Here is an 11,437-nt window from a genome sequence, read left to right as displayed (position 1 = left end):
TAATTTAATAATCTGATATTAAAGTGATTATTTTTGGAAGTGAATCATTAAAATCACTGCCTCCTTTATCCATAATCTTTATTATCTATGTTTTATCTATCAAATAAATCTAAACAAATGAAATTTTATAATGCTGTTTTATATTTCCGAAAGCAATCTACCACTATGGAGCAATATTATAGGAGTTTCATATTCTATGAAAGGCACTTTTAAGGAATATTTAATTTACACTCCCATAAAACTACTCCATTGACAATGTCAGTGGAAAAAGGCATAAATTACATCACGTTCTGGCTCAAGGTTTCAAACATGTGCAGTAAACCTTGAGGTTCTTGGACCTTGATAATTCTCGATGCAAAAGAGGAGTAGAAGATTAGAATGCAGCTTCAAAGTGGCGCTGTCAAAGTTGCAACTCTTACTCTGCGCTTTTGGTTAATAGAGTAATGGCAGTTTCCCAGCTTTGACTGTATTAAGGTCTATGGACAAATAAGATGTGGTGCTACTAGTCTATTACTAAAATAATTCAAAGTATGAGCTTCTACCCCTCTTCTAGAAGTGGTGTTTTTCTCTATGCTGGAAGGTATGGTCTAAACGTCACGATGACGTAAAAAGTTGCAACAATTTGGCCGCTAGGATTTTCCGCGTTGCGATTGCGCTCGGAGGACCTCGTCATTAGCGGCGGCAAGCCTTTGGATTCCGGAGGAACGTGTGGCCATGGCGTCGGGCGTGCTTCGTAACAAATTATTTTGTCAATGTTTTCAACTTCAGAAGAATTTAGTCGTTGGATATCAAGCGTCTAATTCTAAAAGAAGTTATTATTCTTATTCCAACGAGCCATTTCAACCTTTAAACAGGGAACCGAAATGGTTGTCCGCCGAGGAAGCAGTCAAGGTTATCAAGTCAGGTAAAAATTGGGCACATAATCTTTTTTTCTTCATTGATCTTAGATATTTTTCTTACTTTCTTAATAACCAAAGTAGAGGACATATGGTTTATTATTTACCCCGAGAAATCGTTAGGCAGGATATTAGAATTTTTAGATAGTTTCTTAGGGATGCACATATACATGTACATGTACGTGCACAATCACAGGTGCATTTCGCTGAATTGCGTTTAAAGAAATGTACCTCTGCATTGATGCTTTTAATTGATATCAGCCGGTTTGCGCTAAGTAGGACTGTAAATCGCAAATTCAATAATTTTTAATTACAAAATTATGTGGTTAGAGGGTAGTTATGAAATTGGCACGTCAGTAGTAATCCGCGGATTTGAAAAGTCAATGGGCAAATTGCCAGTATGGACTGGTTGATGAACTTTTTTTTCTCTTAAACATGTGCTCTGGCGTGATTTAGGAAATTAAAATAACTGGCGCCTTTCCATTAGGGTGTGTAAAGTAGATCTTCATTCTAGGCTATCGTGTGTACTTAAGTTCAGCTTATCATTTCAATTTTATGGAGAACATACCAAAAATACGTGCTAACCTTTCAATTGTTGAGATTATTTTTGATTGATTCTTATCACGCTTTTGACCAAGATTCCAAGTATAGTATCTTTGAAGGTCTAACTCAAATACCACCCCACTTTGGCATTGTTATTTATAAGAAGGCATGCTGAATGACTGCTCCCATTTCGCGCTAAATCATAGACTATTTCGGAAATTACGTTCAGAGAAAGCAACACGGGGGGAGCTGCCATTGGCGTATTCTCCCCTCGCTAGGGAGCACCACTAGAGGCAGCGCCAGTTAACTAACTTAACTGTCTTCCCGCGCGTAGTACTAGTGAACTCGAGCTCTGTCTGGCGTTGTTTCTTGGGGCGATGGAGAATACCGCAATAGGGAGCTAACAACTGGCTAGGGGGAAGAGAGAGATAGTCTGACGTAACTCAGCCCCTCTCTGGTTGGCATTTTAGCGCGTAGAATACTGTTTCCAACCCTTAGGGGGAATGAAAGTCCAGTAAGAGATAGAAGGGTGTGACGTTTCATGGTCAGAACTGTTAGCTCCCTATTGCGGACTCGCCTGTGTGTGTTGGTTTCTCTATGTGTAATTTCTGAAATGGTCTATGGTGGGGACGTTTATAAAGGGGAAGCTTAAAAGGGGTATATTTTCATTCAAAACGGGTACTTTTATGGCTGCGACTGCTTATTTTCTCCATGACCCCACACCTTTACGACCTTGGAAGGACAATGGTCTTTGGCTTCCAATAAAATGCAGCCCCATTGCAATTTTACAGTCTTCACTTGACAATGAGCCTTTTGTCAGCTTCACCTTAAATTGGGACGTAGAGGGAGGGGGGGGGGTTCTTCGGATCCTCAGGTGTTATTTTGAAATGTTTGTTCTATCTTGGAGGAAAGAAGTGAGATGGAGTGGTAATGATGATGATGGGTGATAGGCGGCAATGAAAGTCTCCCTTAGACATTAGTACCGTGTGGTTGGATAGGGTCGTGACTGTGTGCTGCCTCCTTGGCTACGGAAACGCCGAGGATATTCTAGAGGGCCGGTAGGCCCTTCTAGATAAGATCCCACACCCTCCCGTAATGTTAAATGAAAATTCACAGATTTTCGCCGATTTTCCCATAGGAATAACATGGGGTTTTTGGTGCTCCTGTACATCGAATCATTTAAAAACTAAAGCGAAGTTACGTTTCGGAATACTTTCAAATTAACAAGTAACTATTCAAGGTGTGCCTTTTTCAAGTTTCATCAAAATTAATTAAGTCTAAGTATGTTAATTTAATTAAAAATGTAAGTACCTCAAAAGATTATTCTACAGCAGACGACGCTAATTGTTCATTACTCTACAGTAGACGACGCTAATTTGCCATTTCACCGCCTTGAAACTTTAACTTGATATTTTTCAATAAATATAACACTATATTTATTAAAAATTTCTCTGGCGGTCTATTTTTCGTTTAATTATGTGTCTCGGTTGAAATTCTATACTTAAGATACCTTTTTAATTTATATTTTAGATGTTAGTTTCGACCAAGGCTTAAGTTGCCTTATTTAGGCCATGGATTTATAATAGAAGCTTACGCTTCATGGATATTTCACTGTAGCCTTCAGTAAGGCATAAGGATAGATGGGTCAGTGTTGGAAATAAGGATTTTTTTTTTCAACTGGACCTGTGGCCTAGGTATTTTAATTAAAATAACTGGCCACGGTGCCACTCACTGTAAACGTACAAGGGCAGTGAACGCAATGTCATGGATAATTGTAATCGTAGAGTGGACTGTAAAAGATACGGATTTGATAGTTTAAAAATCGTGGCAGGATGTTGGTTTTGAAGTTGACTATAAAGCTCGGGTTCTAAAACGAATTGTGAGCCCTATCTTATAAGAATTAGTAGAAGTGTAGAACCATTTTTAACCTCGTCCTAGAAGTGAAAAATTTCGCATTTCAGGCAAAAAATTGTTTTATAATAGATTAATACAAATGCAGACTGAAGGAACAGATATTATATAAAAAAGGACTTGGTTTGCCCAAGCCTAAAAAACAAAACGATAAGAGTTTTTTCCAGTTGACTGAAGCTCGGATATTTTATTTTTCTATATAATTTTAAAGACAATCCGTATTTTACTACTCTTTAGAATTTAACTCAATCTCCTGATTATACTGGTAATGGATTTATTTCCTATAAATTATTTGAAATAAAAAATTACTTATCTCAGATTTTTCAACAAATCCATTTTCGTAAAATTTTATCATGAAAAATCTGAGATAAGTAATTTTTTATTTCAATTAATTTATAGGAAATAAATCCATTACCAGTAAAATCAGGAGATTGAATTAAAATCTAAAGAGTAGTAAAATACGGATTGTCTTTAAAATTATATCGAAAAATAAAATATCCGCGCTTCAGTCAACTGGAAAAAACTCTTATCGTTTTGTTTTTTAGGCTTGGGCAAACCAAGTCCTTTTTTATATAATTAAGAGGGCTTTGTTGCCATAGATAGGGGGGCAAGATAATAGAAGGCTTTCGTTCTGTGTGGGAACTAAGATTGCGACTCCATCTTCCATCTCTCCTATTTCCTCCAAGAACATATACTGTATCGGTATATGCTACCACATCGGAAAAAAATCTTTACATGTTTATCTTGACCGCGGTGTTAGTTATATTTGCACCATCTATGGTGAATTCAAGGTCCATGTTTTCACAGAAACTAGTGCCAGGAGCACATAAAAAACCCCTTCCCGGGGGGGGGGAGAAAGGGGTTATAATTTACTCCTGCTAGTACTAACAGAGAGAATAGAGATTCTCAGAAGCCTTAGTGTGACCTCACCCTTGCTCTTGGCCCATGGAACCAATGCGGTACCAAACATGGCCACCCACTGCCAAAGCTAAGTCTGTGACGTTTTAACTAGGCACTGACGTCACAACTGAGATAGCTCTATTGGTACTAGAGTGAATGGTACAGCCTTTGTATCTGCATTGAAGGTCACGAATTTTTTGGTACTCCTGTGATTTCTGACTCTTATTGGTTGCCATTTAGTATTACTTTCATTTTGACGTCATATCAGGAAATGGAGAGATAACGTCCATGGTTATAATAACTACCGATCCTACCTTCTATTCCTACGCTATTTACTTTGACAGGAATTTATAGCACAAGCACTTTTATGATAACAAAGTTTATCAAAGGCACAGCGGGAACCTACGCAATAAACAATAAGAGTCGCGTAGGCAATGCGGGCACAGAGACCAAATCTTTGTTTGTTTTCAATCTTAAACTATCCTGACAATTTTATAAAGTTAATAGACGATATTAAACTTGATATTTGATAAACTCAAAAATGCTTATTGCGAAATTGAACTGATTATGACTTGTTTTCAAGTCTAAATGGGGAATAAAAACGAAAACGTTACAGATAATATTACCATATAACATATCTTATCGGTCATTGAATATGAAAGAAGCTTGTAACTCCAGAAAACATTGAAAAACCTAAAAAAATAGTTCAGCGTCCTACAACCCACTTGAAAAATTCGTTTTAAAACCATTGAAAATTTTGTGTTTTAAATTTTAAATCGCGCATTCATTCAGCCTAGACACACCTCTTTCTCTCTTGCAATATTAAACTTGAAACACTTGACGTCAGCGATCTGAAAGCTCTCGTTATAATCTATTTTTAGAAAAGTCCTTTCATTTTGTTTTACTACATCTAGTTTCCGACCCATTAAGCTAATATTAGACATTTCATTTTCTAGGCCAAATAATTGCCAGAAAGCAGTTTAAATTAGTATTACCAAGAAGTTATATCTAGTTTATTAGGGAGAAGGTATAAATTCGCCACATTTCCAGCTTTATCTCCAGTCCAAACGTATAGTAGGTCCGGAGTTAATCCCCGCCTCTAAATTACAACCAGCATCTCATTGGTTCTTGAAAACTCACGTCAGCGCGACGCGAATGACGAAAATTACAGTCATATTTTCCGACTAAGGAGAGAGGCGAAATAGCCCGGCCTCCTTTTACGTCCCCCCTTGTATTTTGAAAGGGGGACTGGGACTATGGTGCGAGAATACTTAGGCATCTTATACCTTCTCCCTAATAAACTAGATATCACTTCTTGGTATTACCATAAGTTCGTAAGATATGTTCCATAAGTTTGTGACTAGTTACAATTAAGCTGGAGCTTGTCATGAAGTGACGTAGGTCATAGATTCTCGTAAAGCGACGCCTGGTGCAACATATCTTATAAACTTATGGTATTACCGGTATAATGTTTAGTTAATTAAATCCGTTTACACGTTACGTAGGTGACACTGTCTTTGTTCATGGCGCCGCCGCTACTCCGAGAAAGCTTGTTCCAGCCATGGCTGAACATGGTCGGAAAGGTGGTGTTAAGGGTGTAACTGTATGCCATATTCATACTGAAGGCGCCGCGGAATATAATCACCCTGATTTGAAGGGTACATTTTAGTCATATCCTTGAGAATCGACAAAGATTATATAAATTTGGCTTTTCAGATGCTTTTAGAAGCATGTCCTTCTTTACCGGTGGCAATTGCCGACAAGCGATTGCTGAAGGCCGGGGCGATTTTGTCCCTATATTTCTTAGCGAGATTCCACTCCTGTTTTACAGGGGCATTGTTAAACCCGATGTAGCTTTGGTTCAAGTAACCCCACCAGATAAGCACGGTTTTTGTAGCTTGGGTACCAGCGTAGATTGCGTTCGAGCCGCCTTGCAGCACTCCAAGTATATTATTGGTAAGATATATCTTCTTAACTTTTTAATTGAAGGATTTAAAGGGCTCCTTCGGACCCTTAGACACATGGCCCCGCGGATTTCCATCCCCTCTTCATAGAGTAGTGTCAGTTAGAGAGGGGAGTAGACTGTGTATCCCTCCCTCTAGGCGCGCTTTTGTAAGAGGTGATACTGTACGCGCCTGGTAGGGGGGATGACACTAAGAGATAGAATAATGTCAGTTCTACGTTTGCAAACGTCATACCCTTCTATCTCTTAGCTAAGTGTCATCCCCCCTACCAGGCGCGTACAGTATCCCCTCTTACAAAAGCGCGCCTAGAGGGAGGGATACACAGTCTACTCCCCCCCCTCTACCGACACTGCTCTATGGTATGACGTTTGCATAGTAGAACTGACATTACTCTATAGACGATCTTCCTCAACACTTTGCCCCACCGATTTCCGACCCCTAAGTAGTTCCCCCCCCCTTGTTAATATCCCCCTTCTTTCACTCCCTCCCTCTGGTTAGGTAGGGGGGCTCGGAAATCCGCGGGGCCATGCGTCTAAGGGTCCGAAGGAGCCCTTTAACCAATCATAAATCTTGGTTTACTTCATGTTTCCAGGACAAGTCAACCCTCGTTTACCACGCACAGTCGGAGATGGTTTAGTCCATATGTCCCATTTTGATACCCTGGTCGAAGGTGAGATGGAATTGCCCGAACATCCTCCGGAAGCCCTGACTGATGTTGAAAAAAGCATCGGTAAACTTATCGCTGATAATTTGGTCGAAGATGGAGCTACTTTGCAAATGGGTACGACATACGCGTCTGACCACTGTTTAATTTGACGTTAAACAAGGGTTGTTTGTTTATGACGAAAACAGGAATTGGTTCGATTCCTGACGCCGTCTTAGCTCAGTTGGGTAACCATAAGGACTTGGGTATCCATTCGGAAATGTTCAGTAATGGTATTATTGACTTGGTTAAAAAGGGCTGCATCACTAACGCCAAGAAAACTTGTCACGCTGGTAAAATGGTGGGAAGTTTCACCGTCGGGACTCGAGAACTTTATGACTTTATGGATAATAATCCATTCATTGGTAGATAAAGATTTCAGTTGTCGGATTCCCAGTTGGATGAGTAATAATAATTGTCTCTGGTAAATTTTCAAGTTATGTTGGCTGTTGATTACGTAAACAACACCGAAGTCATTGCTTCCAATCCTAAAGTGACCGCCATCAATTCTTGCATTGAGGTTGATCTTACCGGTCAAGTTGTAGCCGATTCCATTGGATCACGCATCTATTCTGGTAATATCAATAAGTGGGGTATTGATTCATGAATGGTTTCAAATCGGGTTTATTGGGTGGACGCTCCGCGGCGGTTTTTATCTGGGTGGACGTTCCGCGGCGGTTTTTATCTGGGTGGACGTTCCGCGGTGGGTTTTATCTGGGTGGACGCTCCGCGGTGGGTTTTATCTGGGTGGACGCTCCGCGGTGGGTTTTATCTGGGTGGACGCTCCGCGGTGGGTTTTATCTGGGTGGACGCTCCGCGGTGGGTTTTATCTGGGTGGACGCTCCGCGGTGGGTTTTATCTGGGTGGACGCTCCGCGGTGGGTTTTATCTGGGTGGACGCTCCGCGGTGGGTTTTATCTGGGTGGACGCTCCGCGGTGGGTTTTATCTGGGTGGACGCTCCGCGGTGGGTTTTATCTGGGTGGACGCTCCGCGGTGGGTTTTATCTGGGTGGACGCTCCGCGGTGGGTTTTATCTGGGTGGACGCTCCGCGGTGGGTTTTATCTGGGTGGACGCTCCGCGGTGGGTTTTATCTGGGTGGACGCTCCGCGGTGGGTTTTATCTGGGTGGACGCTCCGCGGTGGGTTTTATCTGGGTGGTCGCTCCGCGGTGGGTTTTATTTGGGTGGACGCTCCGCGGTGGGTTTTATCTGGGTGGACGCTCCGCGGTGGGTTTTATCTGGGTGGACGCTCCGCGGTGGGTTTTATCTGGGTGGACGCTCCGCGGTGGGTTTTATCTGGGTGGACGCTCCGCGGTGGGTTTTATCTGGGTGGACGCTCCGCGGTGGGTTTTATCTGGGTGGACGCTCCGCGCGGTTTCATCTGGGTGGACGCTCCTCGGGCTTGTATCTGGGGGGGACGCTCCTCGGGCTTGTATCTGGGGGGGACGCTCCTCGGGCTTTTATCTGGGGGGGGGACGCTCCTCGGGCTTGTATCTGGGGGGGACGCTCCTCGGGCTTGTATCTGGGGGGGACGCTCCTCGGGCTTGTATCTGGGGGGGACGCTCCTCGGGCTTGTATCTGGGGGGGACGCTCCTCGGGCTTGTATCTGGGGGGGACGCTCCTCGGGCTTGTATCTGGGGGGGACGCTCCTCGGGCTTGTATCTGGGGGGGAACGCTCCGAGGGCTTTTATCTGGGGGGGGGAACGCTCCTCGGGCTTGTATCTGGGGGGGACGCTCCTCGGGCTTTTGTCTGGGGGGACGCTCCTCGGGCTTTTGTCTGGGGGGACGCTCCTCGGGCTTTTGTCTGGGTGGACGCTCCTCGGGCTTTTGTCTGGGTGGACGCTCCTCGGGCTTTTGTCTGGGTGGACGCTCCTCGGGCTTTTATCTGGGGGGACGCTCCTCGGGCTTTTATCTGGGTGGACGCTCCTCGGGCTTGTATCTGGGGGGGAACGCTCCGAGGGCTTTTATCTGGGGGGGGAACGCTCCTCGGGCTTGTATCTGGGGGGGACGCTCCTCGGGCTTTTGTCTGGGGGGACGCTCCTCGGGCTTTTGTCTGGGGGGACGCTCCTCGGGCTTTTATCTGGGTGGACGTTCCGAGGGCTTTTATCTGGGTGGACGCTTCGTGGTGGTTTTTATCTGGGTGGACGCTCCGTGGCGGTTTTTTATCTGGGTGGACGCTCCGTAAGCTTTTATCTGGGTGGACGCTCCGTAAGCTTTTATCTGGGTGGACGCTCCGTGGCGGTTTTATCTGGGTGGACGCTCCGTGGCGGTTTTATCTGGGTGGACGCTCCGTAAGCTTTTATCTGGGTGGACGCTCCGTGGCGGTTTTTTATCTGGGTGGACGCTCCGAGGGCTTTTATCTGGGTGGACGCTCCGTAAGCTTTTATCTGGGTGGACGCTCCGAGGGCTTTTATCCTGGGGGGGGGGTGGACGCTCCGCGGGGTTAATAACCGTTTTTTTATGTTTCTTCCCCCTTGATGACAATAGGCATTGGTGGACAAGTAGATTTCCTTCGAGGCGCAGCTCAAGGTACTGACGGACGGGGCAAACCCATTTTAGCCATGCCTTCCACAACCCGTAAAGGAGAAAGCAAGATCGTACCCTTTTTGAAGCAAGGAGGAGGTGTCGTGACCACTCGTGGACATATTCATTACATGGTAACCGAATACGGAATTGCTCATTTATTTGGACGAAGCATTCGTCAACGAGCTCACGCTTTAATTCAAATTGCCCATCCGGATCATCGGGAATCTTTGGAGAAAGCTGCTTTTGAACGACTCAAATGCATGCCTTCACCATAAATAAATAAATAAATAAACACATGTTATAGAAGTTACGTTTATAACAAATTGTAAAAGAAATACAAACAAACAAACAACATTCATCTGATTTTTATAATAAAATATATAAAAAAATACCTACACAAAAATTATGAAAGAACGCAGCTGAAAATAGAGCTTAATGAGATTCAATCATTAATAATCGGTAGCTTTTCTTTTTTTTTTTTGAAAGTTACGTCATAATATAAAATAAAATTTATTAAACTTTCACTATTTTTTTTTTTTTTATTTTATGAAATAAAATCGGGTGCAGAATTTAAATTTTTGGTGTAAAATAATTAATTAATTATTAATTTTCTTTCAGTTTCTCTCTCTCTCTCTCTCTTTTAATCTTTTTGTCAGTTTATTAATGACGATTTTTTTTCTTCTTAATTGTGAGTGAAAACTATCGCATTATGATTACTTGAATGAATCCTAAATTTCTGCCGCTGAACTTAAGTTGTAATATTCAGAATTAAGTAATTAACTATAGGTTAAAAATTTGTATAAATCAGATATTTTTGGTGCAAATAATAAATAATAATTTCTAATTAGGGAACAAGATTTTTATTAATTTTGTTAATTTGAATTTCAAATTTATTGTAAAAGATGATGATGCTAATGTTGATAGACGTATGTCACCTAAGGTAAATAAATAATAAAGATAATAGGGCTTAAAATTAATTTTGTGTTGTGTTTATTTGATTCATAGCGTTTTCCTTTGTGGTCGCCCACTCGCCTGAGACCGCTCCGAGATCGCTCCATATTTTCATGTTACGTCATCGCTCTAGCTCGGAGGACCGAATGTAGTTGCTCCCTATGGAAGACAAAAGTTTTTTCAGAGCGGTTTTGTGATGTCATCAGGCGCTCCATTTTGGTTGCTCTGTCTCTAGAGTCGGAGCGGTTGGGATCAATTCGGGAGCGACTGGGCCGATGTAAGACGCGCCTGCGTCCCGGAGCAGCTCGTTTTTTTATAGCGTTTTCCTTTGTGGTCGCCCGAGAGCGGTCCTGATTTTCGTGTTACGTCATCGCTCTAGCTCGGAGGACCGAATGTAATTGCTCCCAATGAAATACAAAAGTGTTTTCAGAGCAGTTTTGTGACGTCATCAGGTGCTCCATTTTGGTCGCTCCGTCTTTAGAGTCGGAGCGGTTGGGATCAATCCGGGAGCAAACCGAGAGGGAGAGACTGGGTCAATGTAAGACGCGCCTCCGTCTCGGAGCAGCTCTTTTTTTCCTATGAAAGACGATTTTATTTCGGAGCGCTCCGTGAGCGCTCGGATCACCTCAAAGAAAAACGCTATTACTAATGAAAAACGATTTTTTTTTTTCGGAGCGCTCCGGGAGCGCTCGGATCACCTCAAAGAAAAACGCTATAATAAAGGTTTAAGAGTGACGTTGAGAAGAATTTCGGACTGCCGACTGTGTTTTTGGTTCGTAAATTTTATATTTAATTAATTTTTTTAAATGCGTAGTTCCAAATTCTACTCCAGCTTAAAGAATATATTTCAACATTTCCCAGCTTCCATCCACTCCAGGGTAATAGCGTGCTAAAGGCTTTATTAATCCTCCTTGGTGAAAAACAGCAGACGACACTAACTAGTTGCAACCAGGGCCGGAAATAAGAAAAATTTCTTATAGGACATGTGTCCAGTGACTCCCTGTTTGACTGGAAAATTTATAGGACATTGTCCACAGGAGTGTGC

The 11,437-nt window shown here is 42.6% G+C and overlaps 1 protein-coding gene across 1 annotated transcript; it reads left to right on the top strand.

Moving 5' to 3' along the window:
* Positions 1 to 632: 632 nt before the first annotated feature.
* Positions 633 to 10,418, top strand: LOC149702724 (succinyl-CoA:acetate/propanoyl-CoA:succinate CoA transferase). Its single transcript, XM_089866604.1, has 7 exons — positions 633 to 904; positions 5,756 to 5,908; positions 5,967 to 6,206; positions 6,807 to 6,995; positions 7,067 to 7,282; positions 7,355 to 7,492; positions 9,403 to 10,418. The coding sequence occupies exons 1-7, from the start codon at positions 715 to 717 to the stop codon at positions 9,714 to 9,716; spliced, it is 1,440 nt and encodes a 479-aa protein (XP_089722730.1). The 5' UTR covers positions 633 to 714; the 3' UTR covers positions 9,717 to 10,418.
* Positions 10,419 to 11,437: the final 1,019 nt, after the last annotated feature.

The sequence above is a fragment of the Phalangium opilio genome, unplaced genomic scaffold (genome assembly GCF_054372755.1).
Source record: "Phalangium opilio isolate 3A_F unplaced genomic scaffold, DU_Popi_V2 ptg000017l_1, whole genome shotgun sequence".
NCBI lineage: Eukaryota > Metazoa > Arthropoda > Arachnida > Opiliones > Phalangiidae > Phalangium > Phalangium opilio.
The sequence above is the reverse complement of the archived record's forward strand: the minus strand, read 5'-3'. Positions and strand labels throughout refer to the sequence as shown.